Below are 27,416 nucleotides of genomic sequence, written 5' to 3'. Positions count from 1 at the left end.
TAAATGCAGACACTAGAAGCACACCACCAGAGTTGCTAACAGCATTTACAGGAGCTTGCAGAGACAAAGGAAGACCTCCAGGAGCATGAGGGTGATGCCTCACCTAGACAAAGCGCCACAGGAGAGTGCAGTAGAGTCCGCACAAATACCTGCAGGCAGGAGTGTCCCAGAGAACAAAGGGGAGATTAACAAAGAATCCTCACCCACAGTCAGAGAAAAAAAACCCACATCCCCTGAAGTCAAAAGCCTTTGCTTGACTCAGCAAAGCACTGAAAGAGTTCAGGACAGACCCGCCCACGACTGACCTCTGCAGGAACAAAGACAGCCATGGAAATGGGCAAACTGAAGAAAAACTTCCCCAAAGAACCACATATTTATTGGGATGCCAAAAAGGGGTCAATTAAAGCAGCACTGGCACCAAGAAAAGACAGGCAATTTTAATAAGCTTTAGGATTTATGAATGAATGGAAATGAATGAGAGAAATGCATGGTTTTTCTTTCTGTATCTTATATTTTCTCTCAACCCTTTTAATGAAAGGTACTTTTCTCAAATCGCATTTCATTCCCCTGGGTGTGGAGGTGTCATGCAGGCCCTCACCTGCCATGGTGGAGGCATATTACACCACATGGACATTAAATTTCAAACTGTTGCTGGGAAGAGAAGGCCTGTTACAAGGGCTGCCAGACCTTGGGTGAAAAAAAAATTACATACCAACAGACGTTGAAGGCAGGGAAGCACATTCCATTCCAGATGATACAATACACAGAGCCAAGATGTGGTCAGACCAGTTAGTCACATGACTGACTGGCTGTTGGAGTTTGAACTGAGCCTACAGAATGCTCCTGGACTGAAGAACACCTCCTCTCATCTCTTTCTCATAGAACTCCAAAACCCACTGAAGACACATGAACCCCAAAAGAGAAAAGTTTCCTACAGCGAACAAGGTTTAAGAAGAATACTGGGCCCCAACAAAAAGCAAGACTCCCTCCAATCAAGGACTCTACAGCGAGCTCGAATCACAGTAACAAAGACCCGCTTCAGAAATTGCCTCAAACTTTTCCACTTTATTTTTTCTTCTGCTCTTTTCTGTCCCTATCTGCATGTGTGTACTGCGTATGCATGGGCGCATCGTGTATCCGTAGGCCTTATTTCAATCTTTCTTCTCTAAACCTAAGAAAGCCTGTTTGTACTGGTTTCTTTGCCTTATAATTGGTAAAGAAGGATTCACCAAGGGGAGCTAAAAGCAGTGTGTTTAAAATTACATCCTGTTACAGGTGAAGGCAGAAAGGGAACCCTAGACCTCTTTCTCACCTGGTCGTAACACCTGGACTTGGATGCACAGGGCACAATTTCAAAATTTGCAGATGACAAAAACTTGAAAGTATTGTGAACTGTGAGGAGATTAATAATAAACTTCAAGAGGATTGTAGACAGGCTGGCAGAAGAAATTTAATGCAGAAAAGTGTGAATTGATTCATTTTGGTAGGAAGAATAAGGAGAGGCAATATAAATTAAGGTACAATTCTAAAGGGGAGTGGAGGAGCAGAAGGACCTGCAGGTATATGCACAAATCATTGAAGGCCGCAGGACAGGTTGAGATAGCAGTTCATAAAACAGATGGGATCTTAGGCTTTACAAATTGAGGCATAGAGTGCAAAAACAAGAAAGTTACGATAAACCTGTACAAAACACCGGGTTCGGCCTCAACAGAAGTATTGGGCACCACACCTGCGTAAGGATTTTAAGGCATTAGAGAGGATGCAGAAAGACTCCAGAAGATTCCAGGGATGAGGAACTTCAATTATGTGAATAGGTTGGAGAAGCCGAGTCGGTTCTCCTTGGAGAAGGGAAGATTAAGGGCAGATTGACACTGTTCTCTGCAGCAAAGAGCGAGAGTCTAAACTGTCGTGTTGCCTGTCCGATGCCAGGGTTCAGGGCATCTGCTCAGGGCTGGAGAGGAACTTAGTGAGAGGGGGGAGGATCCAGTCATTATGGTCCATGTAGGTACCAACGACATAGGCAGAACAAGGAAAGAGGTTCTGCGTAGTCAGTATGAGGAACTAGGCACCAAATTAAGCAGAACCTCAAAAAGGTAATAATCTCTGGATTATTACCTGAGCCACGTGCAAATTGGCATAGGGCAAATAAGATTAGAGAAATGAAGGTGTGGTAGAAGTGGGTTTCATTTCATGGGACACTGGCACCAGTACTGGTGGCTGTACCGTTGGGACGGTCTACACCTGAACCGTGCTGGGGCCGGTGTTCTAGCGAGTCGCATAACTAGGGAAGTAGAGAGTGAGTTTTAAACTGAATAATGGGGGCAAGGATCAAATTTTGGAAGATGTGGTAAGTCAAGGAGTAGAGACAAAGCAAGAGAGAAAGGTATTAATATGGGAAATGATAAACAGACTGACAGGAAGGGACAGAGCATACAAATCTAAGAGTAAATCAACAGATAAAGCTACAGGTTACAAAAATAATAAAAGGACAAAGCTAAAGGTGCTATATCTGAATGCATGTAGCATTCAAAACAAAACAGATGAACTGAGCGCAAATAGAAATAAATAAGTACGATCTGATAGTCATTACAGAGACATGGCTGTAGGACGACAGATTGGGACCTGAATATTGAAGGGTACATGGCATTTAGGAAGGACAGGAAGCTAGGAAAAGGTGGAGGGGTAGCTCTGTTAATTAAATGATGGTATTAGTGCAATAGAGAGGATTGACCCAAGTTCAGGAAATCAGGATGTCGAAGCAGTTTGGGTAGAGATGAGAAATCATAAAGGCAAGAAGTCACTTGTGGGAGTGGTGTACAGGCCACCTAACATTAACCACACTGTGGGATGGGGTATAAAGGAAAAAATAATGACAGCGATAATTATGAGGGATTTTAACCTACATACAGACTGGAAAAATTAGATGGGCAGAGGTAGCCTAGATGAGGAGTACATAGAATGTTTGAGATAATTTCTTGGAACAATGCATTCTGGAGCCAGAGAGCAGGCTATACTAGACCTGGTATTGTGCAACGAGTTAGGATTAATTAATGACCTCATAGTTAAAGTGCCCCTAAGTAGCAGAGATCATATGACTGAATGTTACGTTCAGTTTGAGGGAGAGAAGAGTCAGTCCAAGACGAGTACTTTAAACTTAAATAAGGGCAATTATGAGGGCATGAAAGCAGAGCTAAAGCGAACTGACAATTCGGGTTAAGGGACAGGTCAATAGAGATGCAGTGGCAAACAGTTCAGAATAACATTTCAACGAGAAAGAAAAATTCCAAGGCAGGGATCCACCATCTGTGGTTAACTAAAAAAATTAAAGATAGCATCAAACTTAAAGAAAAAGCCTATAATGGGGCAAAGATGGGAGGCAAGTCAGAAGATTGGACAGAATATAAAAAACAGCAAGGAATGACTAAAATCTAGATAAGGAATGCAAAATTAGAGTACGAGAGAAAGCTAGCTAGAAAGATAATGACAGATACAAAGAACAAAGAACAGTACAGCACAGGAACAGGCCATTCGGCCCTCCAAGCCTGCGCCGATCTTGATGCCTGCCGAAACTAAAACCTTCTGCACTTCCAGGGTCTGTATCCCTCTATTCCCATCCTATTCATGTATTTGACAAGATGCCTCTTAAACGTCTCTATGGTACCCGCTTCCACCACCTCCCCCGGCAACAAGTTCCAGGCACTCACCACCCTCTGTGTAAAGAACTTGCCTCGCACATCCCCTCTAAACTTTGCCCCTCTCACCGTAAACCTATGCCCCCTAGTAACTGACTCCTCCACCCTGGGAAAAAGCTTCTGACTATCCACTCTGTCCATGCCGCTCATAACTTTGTAAACCTCTATCATGTCGCCCCTCCACCTCCGTCGTTCCAGTGAAAACAATCCGAGTTTATCCAACCTCTCCTCATAGCGAAGGCCCTCCAGACCAGGCAACATCCTGGTAAACCTCTTCTGTACCCTCTCCAAAGCCTCCACTTCCTTCTGGCAGTGTGGCGACCAGAATTGCACGCAATATTCTAAGTATGGCCTAACTAAGGTTCTGTACAGCTGCAGCATGACTTGCCAATTTTTATACTCTATGCCCCGACCGATGAAGGCAAGCATGCCGTATGCCTTCTTGACTACCTTATCCACCTGCATTGCCACTTTCAGGTGACCTGTGGACCTGTACGCACAGATCTCTCTGCCTGTCAATACTCCTAAGGGTTCTGCCATTTACTGTATACTTCCCACCTGTATTAGACCTTCCAAAATGCATCACCTCACATTTGTCTGGATTAAACTCCATCTGCCATTTCTCCGCCCAAGTCTCCAACCGATCTATATCCTGCTGTATCCTCTGACAATCCTCATCACTGTCCGCAACTCCACCAACCTTTGTGTCGTCCACAAACTTACTAATCAGACCAGTTACATTTTCCTCCAAATCATTTATATATACTACAAAGAGCAAAGGTCCCAGCACTGATCCCTGCGGAACACCACTAGTCACATCCCTCCATTCAGAAAAACACCCTTCCACTGCTACCCTCTGTCTTCTGTGACCGAGCCAGTTCTGTATCCATCTTGCCAGCTCCCCTCTGATCCCATGTGACTTCACCTTTTGTATCAGTCTGCCATGAGGGACCTTGTCAAAGGCTTTACTGAAGTCCATATAGATAACATTCACTGCCCTTCCTTCATCAATCATCTTTGTCACTTCCTCAAAATACTCAATCAAATCAGATAGTAAGAGCTTCTTGAAGATATTTAAGAAAAGAGTTAATAAAGTGAGTCTGGGGAATTAGTAAGATAATGAGATGACAGATGAATTGAACAGATATTTTGCATCGGTCTTCACTATTGAGGATACAAGTAACATCCCAGTATCAGCTGTAAGTCAGGAAATGGAAGAGAGGGAGGACCTCAAAAAATTACAATCACCAGGGAAGTGGTACTGAACAAATTGTTGGAGCTGTGGGCTGACAAGTCCCTGGGTCCTGATGGACTTCGTCCTAAGGTGTTAAAAGAAGTGGCCGAGATAGTTGATGCATTAGTTTTAATTTTCCAAAATTCCCTAGATTCAGGGAAGGTTCCTTTAGATTGGAAAATAGTGAATGTAACTCCTTTATTCAAAAAGGGAGGGAGACAAAAAGCAGGAAACTGCAGGCCAGTTAGCTTAACATCTGTCTTAGGGAAAATATTAGAAGATATTAAAGACGTTATAGCAGGGCATTTAGAAAAATTCAAGGTAATCAGGCAGAGTCAATCTGGATTTGTGAAAGGGAAATTATGTTTAACCAATTTATTGGAGTTCTTTGAGGGAGTTACATGTGCAGTGGATAAAGGGGAACCGGTGGATGTACTGTACTTAGATTTCCAGAAGGCATTTGAAAAGGTGACACATCAAAGGTTATTGCAGAAAATAAAGTGCTGTAGGGGAAGAAAATGGTGTAGGGGGTAACATTTTGGCATGGATAGAAGATTGGCTAGCTAACAGCAAACAGAGAGTAGGCATAAATGGGTCATTTTCTGGTTGGCAAGATGTAGCGAGTGGTGTGTCACAGGGATTGTGCTGGGGCCTCAACTTTTTACAATTTATATAAATGAGTTCGATGAAGGGACCGAACGTACGGTTGCTAAATTTGCTGATGACACAAAGATAGGTAGGAAAGTAACTTGTGAAGAGGACATAAGGAGGCTACAAAGTGATATGGATAGGTTAAGTGAGTGGGCAAAGATCTGTCACATGGAGTATAATGTGGGAAAATGTGAAATTGTCCATTTTGGCAGCAAGAATAAAAAAAGCATATTATCTAAATGGTGACAGATTTCAGAGCTGAGATGCAGAGGGATCTGGGTGTCCTAGTGCATGAATCGCAAAAGGTTAGTATGCAGGTACAGCACGTAATTAGGAAAGCTAATAGAATGTTATCATTTATTGCACGGGGAATTGAATACAAAAAGTAGGGAGGTTATGCTTCAGCTATACAGGGCATTGGTGAGACCACATCTGGAGTACTGGCCTCCTTATTTAAGGAAGGATATAAATGCATTGGAGGCAGTATAGAGAAGGTTTAATAGACTAATACCTTGAATGGGTATCTGCTGGAACTTAGAAGAGTGAGAGGCAACTTGATTGAAACACGATGTTGAGGGGTCTTGACAGGGTGGATGTGGAAAGGATGTTTCCCCTTGTAGGAGAATCGCAAACTAGGGGTCGCTGTTTAAAAATAAGGGGTCGCCCATTTAAGACAGAGATGAGGAGAAAGCTTTTCTCTCAGAGGGTCGTGAGTCTTTGGAATTCTCTTCCTCAAAAGGCAGTGGAAGCAGAGTCTTTGACTATTTTTAAGGCAGAGGTAGATAGATTCTTGATAAGCAAAGGAGTGGAAGGTTATTGGGGGGGGGAGGGGGGGAGGGGGGGAGGGGGGGGGGAGGGGAAAAAGGTGGAAATGTGGAGTAATCAGTGCAGCCATTAACTTTATGAATGGCAGAGCAAGCCCGAGGGGTCAAGTGGCCTCCTCCTGCTCCTAATTCGCATGAGAGAGATGTTCAAAATCATGAGGGGTCTTGAAAGGCTAGATAGGGAGCAAGTGTCCCCATTGCCTGAAGGATCCAGAACCAGAGGACACTGATTTAGGTGATTGGCCAAAGCAGCAATGGTGACATGAGGAAAAACTTTTTTCTTTTTTATAAAAACATAGCGAGTAGTTAGGATCTGGAATGCATCGCCCGAGTGTGTGGAGGAGGCAGATTCAATCGAGGCATTCAAGAGGGAACGGGAGATTTGTTAGAGGAGAAAAAAATTTGCAGGGCTATGAGAAAAAGGCAGGAGAGTGGGACTGAGTGAGTTGCTCTTGCAGAGAGCCACACGGATACAACAGGCCAAATAGCCTCTTCCTGTGCACTAACCATTCTATGAATATGTGTGTGACTGAAAGAGCAAGCCAGAGGCTGGGTATTCGGTGGTGAATGATTCACCTCCTGACTCCCCAATGCTTGTCCACCATCTACAAGGCACAAGAGTGTGATGGATTACTCCCTGCTGCTGTGAATGGGTGCAGCTCCAACAATACTCAAGAAGCTAGTCACCATCCAGGACAAAGCAACCGTGTGATCAGAACCCTATCCACCACCGGCGCTGCAGTATGTACCATCCACAAGATGCACAACAGCACTCACCAATGTTTCTTCAACAGCAGCTCCCAAATCTGTGACCTCTACCAACTTGAAGGATAAGGGCAGCAATTGCACAGGCCCACTGCCTCAAAGTCACATACCATCCTGACTTGGATTATATATTGCTGTTCTTTCACTGTCCCTGCGTCAAAATCTTGGAACTCTATCCCTAACAGCCTGTGGGTGTACCTACACAATATGAACATCAGCAGTTCAAGAAGGCAGCTCCCCACCACCTTTTTAAGGCAATAAATGCTGGCCTTGTGACACTGACATCCAGAGAATGACTGAGAAAAAGACCTCAATAGTCTGGGTAGGCCACCTCTACCATGAAGGATGAAAGATACCCTTCCTGCTGACATAGGATATTGAACAAGAATAAACTGAAGTACAATTTTTATATTTTGTCCTAGATCATCTCTCATCAGAATACAATTTCCCTCTATAAAATTCAGGGTAACCTATAAAGTTATACAGCTGTTGAACCGCTAGTTTTAAGCATATCACTTCAGAATGGACGCAAGAGGTCATGGAGAGCACGCAGACATAATTCACTAAGTTGTTACCAGGCATGAAAGACCTATTTATGAGGAGCAATGTGGGAAACTAGGACTGTCTCACTACAAAAAGAGTTAGATCAGATAAGCTGTACAAATTATCAGACTTTTACTGGTCAGTTAGTTGGCAACCATGGGTCAATCATCTGAGAACACCAAAACAGCAGAGGAGTTACGGGAATATATTTATAGGCAAGGGATTGTCAGGAAGTCCTCCCACAAACAGTAGGGGAAGCTGAATCCACAATAAACATTGGAAGGAAAGTGTATAAATAATTAAAACAGAATATGAAAAGGTGCAGGATTAGGCAGCCACAAGAGTGGCTATACACAAAGGTCCCGATGCTCAACATGTGAGACACAAATTACTGTATTGTAAGGTACTGTACAGAGTGAAGGGTTATGCCATGTTCAATTTACAAAGTGCCAGAAATGATGGGGCTACTTACTCTGTAATTCGCTTGGCTAATTCAGTGCAGGCTGCATTGGAATTGGCTGAGAATACACGGTAACCACCTTTTGCCACATTCATCTTTGGAGACTGGTACAAGTTCCTCAATACTGAAGAAAACATGAGAGACAGAGTGTGAGACAGAGTCTAGACAGCAGGGGGGGGGGAAAGAGAGAAAGAGGGGTGGGGAGAGAAAGAGGGGGGGGGGGGAAAAGAGGGGGGGGGGGGAAAAGAGGGGGGGGGGGGAAGAGGGGGGGGGGGAAAAGAGGGGGGGGGGGGAAAAGAGGGGGGGGGGGGAAAAGAGGGGGGGGGGGGAAAAGAGGGGGGGGGGAAAAGAGGGGGGGGGGGAAAAGAGGGGGGGGGGGGGAAAAGAGGGGGGGGGGGGAAAAGAGGGGGGGGGGGAAAAGAGGGGGGGGGGAAAAGAGGGGGGGGGGGAAAAGAGGGGGGGGGGGGAAAGAGGGGGGGGGGGGAAAGAGGGGGGGGGGGGAAAGAGGGGGGGGGGGGAAAGAGGGGGGGGGGGAAAAGAGGGGGGGGGGAAAAGAGGGGGGGGGAAAAGAGGGGGGGGGGAAAAAGAGGGGGGGGGAAAAGAGGGGGGGGGGGAAAAGAGGGGGGGGGGAAAAGAGGGGGGGGGGAAAAGAGGGGGGGGGGGAAAAGAGGGGGGGGGGGAAAGAGGGGGGGGGGAAAAGAGGGGGGGGGGAAAAGAGGGGGGGGGGGAAAAGAGGGGGGGGGGAAAAGAGGGGGGGGGGAAAAGAGGGGGGGGGAAAAAGAGGGGGGGGGAAAAAGAGGGGGGGGGAAAAAGAGGGGGGGGGGAAAAAGAGGGGGGGGGAAAAAGAGGGGGGGGGAAAAAGAGGGGGGGGGGAAAAAGAGGGGGGGGGAAAAAGAGGGGGGGGGAAAAAGAGGGGGGGGAAAAAGAGGGGGGGGAAAAAGAGGGGGGGGAAAAAGAGGGGGGGGGGAAAAAGAGGGGGGGGGGGGAAAAGAGGGGGGGGGGGAAAAGAGGGGGGGGGGGAAAAGAGGGGGGGGGGGGAAAAGAGGGGGGGGGGAAAAAGAGGGGGGGGGGAAAAAGAGGGGGGGGGGAAAAAGAGGGGGGGGGAAAAAAGAGGGGGGGAAAAAGAGGGGGGGGGAAAAAAGAGGGGGGGGGAAAAAAGAGGGGGGGGGGAAAAAGAGGGGGGGGAAAAAAGAGGGGGGGGGAAAAAAGAGGGGGGGGGGAAAAAAGAGGGGGGGGGAAAAAAGAGGGGGGGGGAAAAAGAGGGGGGGGAAAAAAAGAGGGGGGGGGAAAAAAGAGGGGGGGGGAAAAAAAGAGGGGGGGGGAAAAAAGAGGGGGGGGGAAAAAAAGAGGGGGGGGGAAAAAAAGAGGGGGGGGAAAAAGAGGGGGGGGGGAAAAAGAGGGGGGGGGAAAAAGAGGGGGGGGGAAAAAGAGGGGGGGGAAAAAGAGGGGGGGGAAAAAGAGGGGGGGGGAAAAGAGGGGGGGGGGAAAAAGAGGGGGGGGGAAAAAGAGGGGGGGGGAAAAAAGAGGGGGGGGGGAAAAGAGGGGGGGGGAAAAGAGGGGGGGGGGAAAAAGAGGGGGGGGAAAAAGAGGGGGGGGGAAAAAAGAGGGGGGGGGGAAAAGAGGGGGGGGGAAGGGGGGAAAAAGGGGGGGGGGGAAAAAGAGGGGGGGGGGAAAAAGAGGGGGGGGGAAAAAGAGGGGGGGGGAAAAAGAGGGGGGGGGAAAAAGAGGGGGGGGAAAAAGAGGGGGGGGGAAAAAGAGGGGGGGGGAAAAAGAGGGGGGGGGAAAAGAGGGGGGGGGGAAAAGAGGGGGGGGGAAAAAGAGGGGGGGGGAAAAAGAGGGGGGGGGAAAAAGAGGGGGGGGAAAAAGAGGGGGGGGGAAAAAGAGGGGGGGGAAAAGAGGGGGGGGGAAAAAGAGGGGGGGGGAAAAAGAGGGGGGGGGAAAAGAGGGGGGGGGAAAAAGAGGGGGGGGGAAAAAGAGGGGGGGGGAAAAAGAGGGGGGGGGAAAAAGAGGGGGGGGGAAAAAGAGGGGGGGGGAAAAAGAGGGGGGGGGAAAAAGAGGGGGGGGGGAAAAAGAGGGGGGGGGGAAAAAGAGGGGGGGGGAAAAAGAGGGGGGGGGAAAAAGAGGGGGGGGGAAAAAGAGGGGGGGGAAAAAGAGGGGGGGGGAAAAAGAGGGGGGGGGAAAAAGAGGGGGGGGGAAAAAGAGGGGGGGGGAAAAAGAGGGGGGGGGAAAAAGAGGGGGGGGGAAAAAGAGGGGGGGGGAAAAAGAGGGGGGGGGAAAAAGAGGGGGGGGGAAAAAGAGGGGGGGGGAAAAAGAGGGGGGGGGAAAAAGAGGGGGGGGGAAAAAGAGGGGGGGGAAAAAAGAGGGGGGGGGAAAAAGAGGGGGGGGGAAAAAGAGGGGGGGGGAAAAAGAGGGGGGGGGAAAAAGAGGGGGGGGGAAAAAGAGGGGGGGGGAAAAAGAGGGGGGGGAAAAAAGAGGGGGGGGAAAAAAGAGGGGGGGGGAAAAAGAGGGGGGGGAAAAAGAGGGGGGGGAAAAAGAGGGGGGGGGGAAAAAGAGGGGGGGGGAAAAGAGGGGGGGGGAAAAAGAGGGGGGGGGAAAAAGAGGGGGGGGGAAAAGAGGGGGGGGGAAAAGAGGGGGGGGAAAAGAGGGGGGGGGAAAAGAGGGGGGGGGAAAAGAGGGGGGGGGAAAAGAGGGGGGGGGAAAAGAGGGGGGGGGAAAAGAGGGGGGGGGAAAAGAGGGGGGGGGAAAAGAGGGGGGGGGAAAAGAGGGGGGGGGAAAGAGGGGGGGGGAAAAGAGGGGGGGGAAAAGAGGGGGGGGGGAAAAGAGGGGGGGGGAAAAAGAGGGGGGGGAAAAAGAGGGGGGGGGAAAAAGAGGGGGGGGAAAAGAGGGGGGGGGAAAAAGAGGGGGGGGAAAAAGAGGGGGGGGGAAAAAGAGGGGGGGGGAAAAAGAGGGGGGGGGAAAAAGAGGGGGGGGGGAAAAGAGGGGGGGGGAAAAAGAGGGGGGGAAAAAAGAGGGGGGGGAAAAAAGAGGGGGGGGAAAAAAGAGGGGGGGGAAAAAAGAGGGGGGGGGAAAAAGAGGGGGGGGGAAAAAGAGGGGGGGGGAAAAAGAGGGGGGGGGAAAAAGAGGGGGGGGGAAAAAGAGGGGGGGGGACCTCCCGCTGCCGCCGGTTTGATTCCAGTCGCTGAATACGCAGTACCCACCCCCGGGCCTCGGCCTCCCCCAGCCTCCGTCGCCCCGAGCCGGGCCTCGGCCTCCGCCAGCCTCCGCCGCCCCGGGCCTCGGCCTCCGCCAGCCTCCGCCGCCCCGAGCCTCGGCCTCCGCCAGCCTCCGCCGCCCCGGGCCTCGGCCTCCCCCAGCCTCCCCGTGCCGGGCCTCGGCCGCCTCGAGCTCCATTACCGAGCTTCGCCGCCGCCTGAAGCGACTCCTTCGACTGGATCCAACTTCAATCCTGCGCCCACTGAGTGACAACAACAGCAGCCAATCAGCGCACCGACGTCCTGAACCAGACCAGGCTGAAAGGGCGGGACATCCGATCACTTCCTGCTGCCGGTGCGACGCCAGGAACAGACATCACTCTGCAGCCTTGCAACAGTCATCACTCTGCAACCAGACAGCAGACATCTCTCTGCAACCATGCAACAGGGAATCATGCATCACTCTGCAGCCTTGCAACAGTCATCACTCTGCAACCAGACAGCAGACATCTCTCTGCAACCATGCAACAGGGGAACAGGCATCACTCTGCAGCCTTGCAACAGTCATCACTCTGCAACCAGACAGCAGACATCTCTCTGCAACCATGCAACAGGGGAACAGGCATCACTCTGCAACCATTCAACAGGGAAACATGCATCACTCTGCAGCCTTGCAACAGTCATCACTCTGCAACCAGACAGCAGACATCTCTCTGCAACCATGCAACAGGGAAACATGCATCACTCTGCAGCCTTGCAACAGTCATCACTCTGCAACCAGACAGCAGACATCTCTCTGCAACCATGCAACAGGGGAACAGGCATCACTCTGCAACCATTCAACAGGGAAACATGCATCACTCTGCAGCCTTGCAACAGTCATCACTCTGCAACCAGACAGCAGACATCTCTCTGCAACCATGCAACAGGGAAACATGCATCACTCTGCAGCCTTGCAACAGTCATCACTCTGCAACCAGACAGCAGACATCTCTCTGCAACCATGCAACAGGGGAACAGGCATCACTCTGCAACCATTCAACAGGGAAACATGCATCACTCTGCAGCCTTGCAACAGTCATCACTCTGCAACCAGACAGCAGACATCTCTCTGCAACCATGCAACAGGGAAACATGCATCACTCTGCAGCCTTGCAACAGTCATCACTCTGCAACCAGACAGCAGACATCTCTCTGCAACCATGCAACAGGGAAACATGCATCACTCTGCAGCCTTGCAACAGTCATCACTCTGCAACCAGACAGCAGACATCTCTCTGCAACCATGCAACAGGGAAACATGCATCACTCTGCAGCCTTGCAACAGGGAAAGAGGCATTACACTGCAACCATTCAACAGTCATCACCGTGCAACAGGGAAACAGGCATCCTTCTGCAACTGTGCAAAAGGGAAGCAGGCATCACTCTGCAACTGTGCAAGAGGTATTATTCTGCAACTGTGCAACAGGCATCAATCTGCAACCATGCAACAGGAAAACATGCATCACTCTGTAGCCGTGCAGCAGGGAAACAGGCATCACTCGGCAACCATGCAACAGGGATACAGGCATCACTCTGCAACCATGCAACAGGGATACAGGCATCACTCTGCCGCCATGCAACAGGAAAACCGGCATCACACTGCAGCCGTGCAACAGGGAAACAGGCATCACGCTGCAGCCGTGCAACAGTCATCACTCTGCAACCAGACAGCAGACATCTCTCTGCAACCATGCAACAGGGAAACATGCATCACTCTGCAGCCTTGCAACAGGGAAAGAGGCATTACACTGCAACCATTCAACAGTCATCACCGTGCAACAGGGAAACAGGCATCCTTCTGCAACTGTGCAAAAGGGAAGCAGGCATCACTCTGCAACTGTGCAAGAGGTATTATTCTGCAACTGTGCAACAGGCATCAATCTGCAACCATGCAACAGGGAAACATGCATCACTCTGTAGCCGTGCAGCAGGGAAACAGGCATCACTCGGCAACCATGCATCAGGGATACAGGCATCACTCTGCAACCATGCAACAGGGATACAGGCATCACTCTGCCACCATGCAACAGGAAAACCGGCATCACACTGCAGCCGTGCAACAGGGAAACAGGCATCACGCTGCAGCCGTGCAACAGTCATCACTCTGCAACCATACAGTAGACATCTCTCTGCAACCATGCAACAGGGAAACATGCATCACTCTGCAGCCTTGCAACAGGGAAAGAGGCATTACACTGCAACCATTCAACAGTCATCACCGTGCAACAGGGAAACAGGCATCCTTCTGCAACTGTGCAAAAGGGAAGCAGGCATCACTCTGCAACTGTGCAAGAGGTATTATTCTGCAACTGTGCAACAGGCATCAATCTGCAACCATGCAACAGGGAAACATGCATCACTCTGTAGCCGTGCAGCAGGGAAACAGGCATCACTCGGCAACCATGCATCAGGGATACAGGCATCACTCTGCAACCATGCAACAGAGATACAGGCATCACTCTGCAGCTGTGCAACATGGAAACAGGCATCACTCTGCAGCCTTGCAACAGGGAAAGAGGCATTACACTGCAACCATTCAACAGTCATCACCGTGCAACAGGGAAGCAGGCATCACTCTGCAACTGTGCAAGAGGTATTATTCTGCAACTGTGCAACAGGCATCAATCTGCAACCATGCAACAGGAAAACATGCATCACTCTGTAGCCGTGCAGCAGGGAAACAAGCATCACTCGGCAACCATGCAACAGGGATACAGGCATCACTCTGCAACCATGCAACAGGGATACAGGCATCACTCTGCCGCCATGCAACAGGAAAACCGGCATCACACTGCAGCCGTGCAACAGGAAAACAGGCATCACGCTGCAGCCGTGCAACAGTCATCACTCTGCAACCAGACAGCAGACATCTCTCTGCAACCATGCAACAGGGAAACATGCATCACTCTGCAGCCTTGCAACAGGGAAAGAGGCATTCCACTGCAACCATTCAACAGTCATCACCGTGCAACAGGGAAACAGGCATCCTTCTGCAACTGTGCAAAAGGGAAGCAGGCATCACTCTGCAACTGTGCAAGAGGTATTATTCTGCAACTGTGCAACAGGCATCAATCTGCAACCATGCAACAGGAAAACATGCATCACTCTGTAGCCGTGCAGCAGGGAAACAGGCATCACTCGGCAACCATGCAACAGGGATACAGGCATCACTCTGCAACCATGCAACAGGGATACAGGCATCACTCTGCCGCCATGCAACAGGAAAACCGGCATCACACTGCAGCCGTGCAACAGGGAAACAGGCATCACGCTGCAGCCGTGCAACAGTCATCACTCTGCAACCAGACAGCAGACATCTCTCTGCAACCATGCAACAGGGAAACATGCATCACTCTGCAGCCTTGCAACAGGGAAAGAGGCATTACACTGCAACCATTCAACAGTCATCACCGTGCAACAGGGAAACAGGCATCCTTCTGCAACTGTGCAAAAGGGAAGCAGGCATCACTCTGCAACTGTGCAAGAGGTATTATTCTGCAACTGTGCAACAGGCATCACTCTGCAACCATGCAACAGGGAAACATGCATCACTCTGTAGCCGTGCAGCAGGGAAACAGGCATCACTCGGCAACCATGCATCAGGGATACAGGCATCACTCTGCAACCATGCAACAGGGATACAGGCATCACTCTGCCACCATGCAACAGGAAAACCGGCATCACACTGCAGCCGTGCAACAGGGAAACAGGCATCACGCTGCAGCCGTGCAACAGTCATCACTCTGCAACCATACAGTAGACATTTCTCTGCAACCATGCAACAGGGAAACATGCATCACTCTGCAGCCTTGCAACAGGGAAAGAGGCATTACACTGCAACCATTCAACAGTCATCACCGTGCAACAGGGAAACAGGCATCCTTCTGCAACTGTGCAAAAGGGAAGCAGGCATCACTCTGCAACTGTGCAAGAGGTATTATTCTGCAACTGTGCAACAGGCATCAATCTGCAACCATGCAACAGGGAAACATGCATCACTCTGTAGCCGTGCAGCAGGGAAACAGGCATCACTCGGCAACCATGCATCAGGGATACAGGCATCACTCTGCAACCGTGCAACAGAGATACAGGCATCACTCTGCAGCTGTGCAACATGGAAACAGGCATCACTCTGCCGCCATGCAACAGGGAAACCAACATCACTCTGCAACCATGCAACCGGGAAACAAGCATCACTCTGTAGCCGTGCAGCAGGGAAACAGGCATCACTCTGCCGCCATGCAACAGGGAAACCAACATCACGCTACAGCCGTGCAACAGGGAAACAGGCATCACTCCGCAACTGTGCAACAGGGAAACAGGCCTCACTCTGCATCCAGGCAAGAGAGAAACAGGCATCCTTCTGCAACTGTGCAAAAGGGAAGCAGGCATCACTCTGCAACTGTGCAAGAGGTATTATTCTGCAACTGTGCAACAGGCATCAATCTGCAACCATGCAATAGGGAAACATGCATCACTCTGTAGCCGTGCAGCAGGGCAACAGTCAACACTCTGCAACCATGCAACAGGGATACAGGCATCACTCGGCAACCATGCAACAGGGATACAGGCATCACTCTGCCACCATGCAACAGGGAAACTGGCATCACGCTGCAGCTGTGCAACAGGGAAACAGGCCTCACTCTGCAACTGTGCAAGAGGTATCATTCTGCAACTGTGCAACAGGCATCAATCTGCAACCATGCAACAGGGAAACATGCACCACTCTGCAGCCTTGCAACACGGAAACAGGCATCACTCTGCAACCATGCAACAGTCATCACTCTGCAACCATGCGACAAGGAAACAGGCATCACACTACAACAGGGAAAGATGGAAACAGGCATCACTCTGCAACCATGCAACATGCATCACTCTGCAGCCGTGCAACAGGGAAACAGGCATCACTCGGCAACCATGCATCAGGGATACAGGCATCACTCTGCAACCATGCAACAGGGATACAGGCATCACTCTGCCGCCATGCAACAGGAAAACCGGCCTCACACTGCAGCCGTGCAACAGGGAAACAGGCATCACGCTGCAGCCGTGCAACTGTCATCACTCTGCAACCATACAGCAGACATCTCTCTGCAACCATGCAACAGGGATACAGGCATCACTCTGCTGCCATGCAACAGGGAAACCGGCATCACGCTGCAGCCGTGCAGCAGGGAAACAGGCATCACTCTGCAACTGTGCAAGAGGTATCATTCTGCAACCATGCAACAGGGAAACATGCACCACTCTGTAGCCGTGCAGCAGGGAAACATGCATCACTCTGCAGCCTTGCAACAGGGAAACAGGCATCACTCTGCAACCATGCAACAGGGAAACATGCATCACTCTGCAGCCTTGTAACACGGAAACAGGCATCACTCTGCAACCATGCAACAGGGATACAGGCATCACTCTGCAACCATGCAACAGGGATACAGGCATCACTCTGCAGCCTTGTAACACGGAAACAGGCATCCTTCTGCAACTGTGCAAAAGGGATACAGGCATCACTCTGCAACTGTGCAAGAGGTATCATTCTGCAACTGTGCAACAGGCATCAATCTGCAACCATGCAACAGGGAAACATGCACCACTCTGTAGCCGTGCAGCAGGGAAACATGCATCACTCTGCAGCCTTGCAACAGGGAAACAGGCATCACTCTGCAACCATGCAACAGTCATCACTCTGCAACCATGCAACAAGGCAACCGGCATCACACTACAACAGGGAAAGATGGAAACAGGCATCACTCTGCAACCGTGCAACAGTCATCACTCCGCAACTGTGCAACAGGGAAACAGGCATTACTCTGCAACCGTGCAGCAGGGATACAGACATCACTCTGCAACTGTGCAACAGGCATCAATCTGCAACCATGCAACAGGGAAACATGCATCACCTTGCAGCCTTGTAACCCGGAAACAGGCATCACTCTGCAACCATGCAACAGGGAAACCGGCATCACGCTGCAGCTGTGCAGTAGGGAAACAGGCCTCACTCTGCATCTATGCAAGCGGGAAACAGGCATCACTCTGCAACCATGCAGTAGGGATACAGGCATCACTCTGCAACTGTGCAAGAGGTATCATTCTGCAACTGTGCAACAGGCATCAATCTGCAACCATGCAACAGGGAAACATGCATCACTCTGCAGCCTTGTAACATGGAAACAGGCATCACTCTGCAACCATGCAACAGGGATACAGGCATCACTCTGCAACCATGCAACAGGGATACAGGCATCACTCCGCAACTGTGCAACAGGGAAGCAGGCATCACTCTGCAACTGTGCAAGAGGTATTATTCTGCAACTGTGCAACAGGCATCAATCTGCAACTATGCAACAGGGAAACAGGCACCCTTCTGCAACTGTGCAAAAGGGATACAGGCATCACTCTGCAACTGTGCAAGAGGTATCATTCTGCAACTGTGCAACAGGCATCAATCTGCAACCATGCAACAGGGAAACATGCACCACTCTGTAGCCGTGCAGCAGGGAAACATGCATCACTCTGCAGCCTTGCAACAGGGAAACAGACATCACTCTGCAACCATGCAACAGTCATCACTCTGCAACCATGCAACAAGGCAACCGGCATCACACTACAACAGGGAAAGATGTAAACAGGCATCACTCTGCAACCGTGCAACAGTCATCACTCTGCAGCTGAGCAACAGGGAAACAGGCATCATTCTGCAACCATGCAGCAGGGATACAGGCATCACTCTGCAACCATGCAACCGGGAAACAAGCATCACTCTGTAGCCGTGCAGCAGGGAAACAGGCATCACTCTGCCGCAATGCTTCAGGGAAACCGGCATCATGCTGCAGCCGTGCAACAGGGAAACAAGCCTCACTCTGCAACTATGCAAGAGGGAAACAGGCATCACTCTGCAGCCATGCAACTGGGAAACAAGCATCACGCTGCAGCCAGGCAAGAGGGAAACAGGCATCCTTCTGCAACTGTGCAAAAGGGAAGCAGGCATCACTCTGCAACTGTGCAAGAGGTACTATTCTGCAACTGTGCAACAGGGAAACATGCATCACTCTGTAGCCGTGCAGCAGGGAAACAGGCATCACTGCAACCATGCAACAGGGATACAGGCATCACTCTGCAACCATGCAACAGGGATACAGGCATCACTCCGCAACTGTGCAACAGGGAAGCAGGCATCACTCTGCAACTGTGCAAGAGGTATTATTCTGCAACTGTGCAACAGGCATCACTCTGCCGCCATGCAACAGGGAAACCGGCATCATGCTGCAGCCGTGCACCAGGGAAACAGGCCTCACTCTGCATCTATGCAAGCGGGAAACAGGCATCACTCTGCAACCATGCAGTAGGGATACAGGCATCATTCTGCAACTGTGCAACAGGCATCAATCTGCAACCATGCAACAGGGAAACATGCACCACTCTGTAGCCGTGCAGCAGGGAAACATGCATCACTCTGCAGCCTTGCAACAGGGAAACAGGCATCACTCTGCAACCATGCAACTGTCATCACTCTGCAACCATGCAACAAGGCAACCGGCATCACACTACAACAGGGAAAGATGGAAACAGGCATCACTCTGCAACCGTGCAACAGTCATCACTCTGCAGCTGAGCAACAGGGAAACAGGCATCATTCTGCAACCATGCAGCAGGGATACAGGCATCACTCTGCAACCATGCAACCGGGAAACAAGCATCACTGTGCAGCCATGCAACAAGGCAACCGGCATCACACCACAACAGGTAAAGATGGAAACAGGCATCACTCTGCAACTGTGCAACAGTCATCACTCCGCAACTGTGCAACAGGGAAACAGGCATCACTCTGCAACCGTGCAACAGGCATCAATCTGCAACCATGCAACAGGGAAACATGCATCACCTTGCAGCCTTGTAACCCGGAAACAGGCATCACTCTGCAACCATGCAACAGGGATACAGGCATCACTCTGCAACTGCGCAACAGGCATCAATCTGCAACCATGCAACAGGGAAACATGCATCACCTTGCAGCCTTGTAACCCGGAAACAGGCATCACTCTGCAACCATGCAACAGGGATACAGGCGTCACTCTGCAACTATGCAAGAGGGAAACAGGCATCACTCTGCAACTGTGCAAACGAGATACAGGCATCACTCTGCAGCTGTGCAAAATGGAAACAGGCATCACTCTGCCGCCATGCAACCGGGAAACAAGCATCACTGTGCAGCCATGCAACAAGGCAACCGGCATCACACCACAACAGGGAAAGATGGAAACAGGCATCACTCTGCAACTGTGCAACAGTCATCACTCCGCAACTGTGCAACAGGGAAACAGGCATCACTCTGCAACCGTGCAGCAGGGAAACATGCATCACCTTGCAGCCTTGTAACCCGGAAACAGGCATCACTCTGCAACCATGCAACAGGGAAACAGGCATCACGCTGCAGCCGTGCAACAGGGAAACAGGCGTCACTCTGCAACTATGCAAGAGGGAAACAGGCATCACTCTGCAACTGTGCAAACAAGATACAGGCATCACTCTGCAGCTGTGCAACATGGAAACAGGCATCACTCTGCCGCCATGCAACAGGGAAACCTGCATCACGCTGCAGCCGTGCAACAGGGAAACAGGCATCACTCCGCAACTGTGCAACAGGGAAACAGGCATCACTCTGCAACTGTGCAAAAGGGATACAGGCATCACTCTGTCGCCATGCAACCGGGAAACAAGCATCACTGTGCAGCCAGGCAAGAGAGAAACAGGCATCCTTCTGCAACTGTGCAAAAGGGAAGCAGGCATCACTCTGCAACTGTGCAAGAGGTATCATTCTGCAACCATGCAACAGGGAAACATGCATCACTCTGCAGCCTTGTAACACGGAAACAGGCATCACTCTGCAACCATGCAACAGGGATACAGGCATCACTCTGCAACCATGCAACAGGGATACAGGCATCACTCCGCAACTGTGCAACAGGGAAGCAGGCATCACTCTGCAACTGTGCAAAAGGGATACAGGCATCACTCTGTCGCCATGCAACCGGGAAACAAGCATCACTGTGCAGCCAGGCAAGAGAGAAACAGGCATCCTTCTGCAACTGTGCAAAAGGGAAGCAGGCATCACTCTGCAACTGTGCAACAGGCATCAATCTGCAACCATGCAACAGGGAAACATGCATCACTCTGCAGCCTTGTAACACGGAAACAGGCATCACTCTGCAACCATGCAACAGGGATACAGGCATCACTCTGCAACCATGCAACAGGGATACAGGCATCACTCCGCAACTGTGCAACAGGGAAGCAGGCATCACTCTGCAACTGTGCAACAGGGAAACAGGCATCCTTCTGCAACTGTGCAAAAGGGATACAGGCATCACTCTGCAACTGTGCAAGAGGTATCATTCTGCAACTGTGCAACAGGCATCAATCTGCAACCATGCAACAGGGAAACATGCACCACTCTGTAGCCGTGCAGCAGGGACACATGCATCACTCTGCAGCCTTGCAACAGGGAAACAGGCATCACTCTGCAACCATGCAACAGTCATCACTCTGCAACCATGCAACAAGGCAACCGGCATCACACTACAACAGGGAAAGATGGAAACAGGCATCACTCTGCAACCGTGCAACAGTCATCACTCTGCAGCTGAGCAACAGGGAAACAGGCATCATTCTGCAACCATGCAGCAGGGATACAGGCATCACTCTGCAACCATGCAACCGGGAAACAAGCATCACTGTGCAGCCATGCAACAAGGCAACCGGCATCACACCACAACAGGTAAAGATGGAAACAGGCATCACTCTGCAACTGTGCAACAGTCATCACTCCGCAACTGTGCAACAGGGAAACAGGCATCACTCTGCAACCATGCAACAGGCATCAATCTGCAACCATGCAACAGGGAAACATGCATTACCTTGCAGCCTTGTAACCCGGAAACAGGCATCACTCTGCAACCATGCAACAGGGATACAGGCATCACTCTGCAACCATGCAACAGGGATACAGGCATCACTCTGCAACTGTGCAACAGGCCACAATCTGCAACCATGCAACAGGGAAACATGCATTACCTTGCAGCCTTGTAACCCGGAATCAGGCATCACTCTGCAACCATGCAACAGGGATACAGGCATCACTCTGCAACCATGCAACAGGGATACAGGCATCACTCTGCAGCTGTGCAACATGGAAACAAGCATCACTCGGCCGCCATGCAACAGGGAAACCGGCATCACGCTGCAACTGTGCAAACGAGATACAGGCATCACTCTGCAGCTGTGCAACATGGAAACAGGCATCACTCTGCCGCCATGCAACCGGGAAACAAGCATCACTGTGCAGCCATGCAACAAGGCAACCGGCATCACACCACAACAGGGAAAGATGGAAACAGGCATCACTCTGCAACTGTGCAACAGTCATCACTCCGCAACTGTGCAACAGGGAAACAGGCATCACTCTGCAACCGTGCAGCAGGGATACAGACATCACTCTGCAACTGTGCAACAGGCATCAATCTGCAATCATGCAACAGGGAAACATGCATCACCTTGCAGCCTTGTAACCCGGAAACAGGCATCACTCTGCAACCATGCAACAGGGATACAGGCATCACGCTGCAGCCGTGCAACAGGGAAACAGGCGTCACTCTGCAACTATGCAAGAGGGAAACAGGCATCACTCTGCAACTGTGCAAACGAGATACAGGCATCACTCTGCAGCTGTGCAACATGGAAACAGGCATCACTCTGCCGCCATGCAACAGGGAAACCTGCATCACGCTGCAGCCGTGCAACAGGGAAACAGGCATCACTCCGCAACTGTGCAACAGGGATACAGGCATCACTCTGCAACCATGCAACAGGGATACAGGCATCACTCCGCAACTGTGCAACAGGGAAGCAGGCATCACTGTACAGCCAGGCAAGAGAGAAATAGGCATCCTTCTGCAACTGTGCAAAAGGGAAGCAGGCATCACTCTGCAACTGTGCAAGAGGTATCATTCTGCAACTGTGCAACAGGCATCAATCTGCAACCATGCAACAGGGAAACATGCATCACTCTGCAGCCTTGTAACACGGAAACAGGCATCACTCTGCAACCATGCAACAGGGATACAGGCATCACTCTGCAACCATGCAACAGGGATACAGGCATCACTCCGCAACTGTGCAACAGGGAAGCAGGCATCACTCTGCAACTGTGCAAGAGGTATTATTCTGCAACTGTGCAACAGGCATCAATCTGTAACTATGCAACAGGGAAACAGGCATCCTTCTGCAACTGTGCAAAAGGGATACAGGCATCACTCTGCAACTGTGCAAGAGGTATCATTCTGCAACTGTGCAACAGGCATCAATCTGCAACCATGCAACAGGGAAACATGCACCACTCTGTAGCCGTGCAGCAGGGAAACATGCATCACTCTGCAGCCTTGCAACAGGGAAACAGGCATCACTCTGCAACTGTGCAAGAGGTATTATTCTGCAACTGTGCAACAGGCATCACTCTGCCGCCATGCAACAGGGAAACCGGCATCATGCTGCAGCCGTGCACCAGGGAAACAGGCCTCACTCTGCATCTATGCAAGCGGGAAACAGGCATCACTCTGCAACCATGCAGTAGGGATACAGGCATCATTCTGCAACTGTGCAACAGGCATCAATCTGCAACCATGCAACAGGGAAACATGCACCACTCTGTAGCCGTGCAGCAGGGAAACATGCATCACTCTGCAGCCTTGCAACAGGGAAACAGGCATCACTCTGCAACCATGCAACTGTCATCACTCTGCAACCATGCAACAAGGCAACCGGCATCACACTACAACAGGGAAAGATGGAAACAGGCATCACTCTGCAACCGTGCAACAGTCATCACTCTGCAGCTGAGCAACAGGGAAACAGGCATCATTCTGCAACCATGCAGCAGGGATACAGGCATCACTCTGCAACCATGCAACCGGGAAACAAGCATCACTGTGCAGCCATGCAACAAGGCAACCGGCATCACACCACAACAGGTAAAGATGGAAACAGGCATCACTCTGCAACTGTGCAACAGTCATCACTCCGCAACTGTGCAACAGGGAAACAGGCATCACTCTGCAACCGTGCAACAGGCATCAATCTGCAACCATGCAACAGGGAAACATGCATCACCTTGCAGCCTTGTAACCCGGAAACAGGCATCACTCTGCAACCATGCAACAGGGATACAGGCATCACTCTGCAACTGTGCAACAGGCCACAATCTGCAACCATGCAACAGGGAAACATGCATTACCTTGCAGCCTTGTAACCCGGAAACAGGCATCACTCTGCAACCATGCAACAGGGATACAGGCATCACTCTGCAACCATGCAACAGGGATACAGGCATCACTCTGCAGCTGTGCAACATGGAAACAAGCATCACTCGGCCGCCATGCAACAGGGAAACCGGCATCACGCTGCAGCCGTGCAACAGGGAAACAGGCGTCACTCTGCAACTATGCAAGAGGGAAACAGGCATCACTCTGCAACTGTGCAAACGAGATACAGGCATCACTCTGCAGCTGTGCAACATGGAAACAGGCATCACTTTGCCGCCATGCAACCGGGAAACAAGCATCACTGTGCAGCCATGCAACAAGGCAACCAGCATCACACCACAACAGGGAAAGATGGAAACAGGCATCACTCTGCAACCGTGCAACAGTCATCACTCTGCATCTGTGCAACAGGGAAACAGGCATCACTCTGCAACCGTGCAGCAGGGATACAGACATCACTCTGCAACTGTGCAACAGGCATCAATCTGCAACCATGCAACAGGGAAACATGCATCACCTTGCAGCCTTGTAACCCGGAAACAGGCATCACTCTGCAACCATGCAACAGGGATACAGGCATCACGCTGCAGCCGTGCAACAGGGAAACAGGCGTCACTCTGCAACTTTGCAAGAGGGAAACAGGCATCACTCTGCAACTGTGCAAATGAGATACAGGCATCACTCTGCAGCTGTGCAACATGGAAACAGGCATCACTCTGCCGCCATGCAACAGGGAAACCTGCATCACGCTGCAGCCGTGCAACAGGGAAACAGGCATCACTCCGCAACTGTGCAACAGGGAAACAGGCATCACTCTGCAACTGTGCAAAAGGGATACAGGCATCACTCTGTCGCCATGCAACCGGGAAACAAGCATCACTGTGCAGCCAGGCAAGAGAGAAACAGGCATCCTTCTGCAACTGTGCAAAAGGGAAGCAGGCATCACTCTGCAACTGTGCAAGAGGTATTATTCTGCAACTGTGCAACAGGGAAACATGCATCACTCTGTAGCCGTGCAGCAGGGAAACAGGCATCACTGCATCCATGCAACAGGGATACAGGCATCACCCTGCAACCGTGCAACAGGAAAACAGGCCTCACTCTGCAACTATGCAACAGGGAAACAGGCATCACTCTGCAACTGTGCAGTCGGGATACAGACATCACTCTGCAACTGTGCAAGTGGTATCATTCTGCAACTGTGCAACAGGCATCAATCTGCAACCATGCAACAGGGAAACATGCATCACTCTGCAGCCTTGTAACACGGAAACAGGCATCACTCTGCAACCATGCAACAGGGATACAGGCATCACTCTGCAGCTGTGCAACATGGAAACAGGCATCACTCTGCAGCCGTGCAACAGGGAAACAGGCCTCACTCTGCAACTATGCAACAGGGAAACAGGCCTCACTCTGCAACTATGCAAGAAGGAAACAGGCATCACTCTCCAACTGTGCAAAAGGGATACAGGCATCACTCTGCAGCCATGCAACCGGGAAACAAGCATCACTGTGCAGCCATGCAACAGGGAAACAGGCATCACTCCGCAACTGTGCAACAGGGAAACAGGCCTCACTCTGTAACTATGCAAGAGGGAAACAGGCATCACTCTGCAAATGTGCGAAAGGGATACAGGCATCACTCTGCAGCCATGCAACCGGGAAACAAGCATCACTCTGTAGCCGTGCAGCAGGGAAACAGGCATCACTCTGCCGCCATGCTTCAGGGAAACCGGCATCATGCTGCAGCCGTGCAACGGGGAAACAGGCCTCACTCTGCAACTATGCAAGAGGGAAACAGGCATCACTCTGCAACTGTGCTGTTGGGATACAGATATCACTCTGCAACTGTGCAAGTTGTATCATTCTGCAACTGTGCAACAGGCATCAATCTGCAACCATGCAACAGGGAAACATGCATCACTCTGCAGCCTTGTAACACGGAAACAGGCATCACTCTGCAACCATGCAACAGGGATACAGGCATCAATCTGCAGCTGTGCAACATGGAAACAGGCATCACTCTGCCGCTATGCAACAGGGAAACGGGCATCACGCTGCAACTATGCAACAGGGAAACAGGCCTCACTCTGCAACTATGCAAGAAGGAAACAAGCATCACTCTCCAACTGTGCAAAAGGGATACAGGCATCACTCTGCAGCCATGCAACCGGGAAACAAGCATCACTGTGCAGCCATGCAACAGGGAAACAGGCATCACTCCGCAACTGTGCAACAGGGAAACAGGCATCACTCTGCAACCGTGCAGCAGGGATACAGGCATCACTCTGCAAATGTGCAAGAGGTATCATTCTGCAACTGTGCAACAGACATCAATCTGCAATCATGCAACAGGGAAACATGCATCACTCTGCAGCCTTGTAACACGGAAACAGGCATCACTCTGCAACCATGCAACAGGGATACAGGCATCACTCTGCAACCATGCAACAGGGATACAGGTATCACTCTGCAGCTGTGCAACATGGAAACCGGCATCACTCTGCCGCCATGCAACAGGGAAACTGGCATCACTCTGCAACCAAGCACCGGGGAAACAGTCATCACTCTGCAACCGTGCAACAGGGAAACAGGCATCATTCTGCAACTGTGCAAAAGGGAAGCAGGCATCACTCTGCAACCATACAGCAGACAATTCTCTGCAACCGTGCAACAGGGAAACAGGAATCACTCTCCAACAGGGAAACAGGCATCACACTGCAAACGTGCAACAGGGAAACAGGCATCACTCTGCAACCATGCAACAGGGAAACATGCATCACTCTGCAACCGTGCAACAGGGAAACTGGCATAACTGTGCAACAGACATCATTCTGCAACCGTGCAACAGGGAAACAGGTATCAGACTGCAACAGGGAAAGATGAAAACAGGCATCACTCTGCAACCGTGCAACAGGCATCACTCTGCAGCCATGCAACAGAGATACAGGTATCACTCTGCAACCGTGCAACAGGGAAACAGGCATCACTCTGCAGCCATGCAACAGGGAAATAGGCATCACTCTGCAACCGTGCAACAGGGAAACAGGCATCACTCTCTAACTGTGCAATGGGGAAAGAGGCATCACTCTGCAACCATGCAACAGTCATCACTCTGCAACTGTGCAAAAGGGAAGCAGGCAGCACTCTGCAACTATACAACAGACATCTCTCTGCAGCCGTGTAACAGGGAAACGAGAATCACTCTGCAGCCATGCAAGAGGGAAGCAGGCATCACTCTGCAACAGGGAAAGAGGTAAATAGGCATCACTCTGCAACTGTGCAACAGAAAAACAGGCATCACTCTGCAACTGTGCAAGAGGTATCATTCTGCAACCGTGCAACAGGCATCAATCTGCAACCATGCAACAAGGTAACAGGCATCACACTACAACAGGGAAAGATGGAAACAGGCATCACCCTGCAACCGTGCAAACATGCATCACTCTGCAGCCGTGCAACAGGTAAACGGGCATCACTCTGCGCCATGCAACAGGGGAACATGCATCTCTCTGCAGCCGTGCAACAGGGAAACATGCATCACTCTGCAGCCTTGCAACAGGGGAACAGGCATCACTCTACAGCCGTGCAACAGGGAAACATGCATCACTCTGCAGCCTTGCAACAGGGAAACAGGCATCACTCTGCAGCTGTGCAACAGGGAAACATGCATCACTCTGCTGCCTTGTAACAGGCA

General features: G+C 50.9%; 1 protein-coding gene across 3 annotated transcripts in view; it reads right to left on the bottom strand.

The window, feature by feature from the left end:
* Nucleotides 1–11,669, bottom strand: part of LOC137359319 (phosphoribosyl pyrophosphate synthase-associated protein 1) — a 63,421-nt gene extending 51,752 nt beyond the window's left edge. For 2 of the 3 annotated variants that reach the window (XM_068025342.1, XM_068025343.1), the window contains exons 1-2: nucleotides 11,563–11,669; nucleotides 8,182–8,293 (exon numbers count right to left, since the gene is read on the bottom strand). In XM_068025342.1, the coding sequence (XP_067881443.1) occupies nucleotides 8,182–8,264 (83 nt within the window). In that variant the 5' untranslated portion in view covers nucleotides 8,265–8,293; nucleotides 11,563–11,669. Of the gene's footprint in view, nucleotides 1–8,181; nucleotides 8,294–11,366; nucleotides 11,468–11,562 lie in introns of those variants that run through there. The other variant, XM_068025345.1, reaches the window with a different exon arrangement.
* Between the last annotated feature and the right edge of the window lie 15,747 nt (nucleotides 11,670–27,416).

The sequence above is a fragment of the Heterodontus francisci genome, unplaced genomic scaffold (genome assembly GCF_036365525.1).
Source record: "Heterodontus francisci isolate sHetFra1 unplaced genomic scaffold, sHetFra1.hap1 HAP1_SCAFFOLD_524, whole genome shotgun sequence".
Lineage (NCBI taxonomy): Eukaryota > Metazoa > Chordata > Chondrichthyes > Heterodontiformes > Heterodontidae > Heterodontus > Heterodontus francisci.
This window is presented reverse-complemented; position numbering and strand designations above follow the sequence as displayed.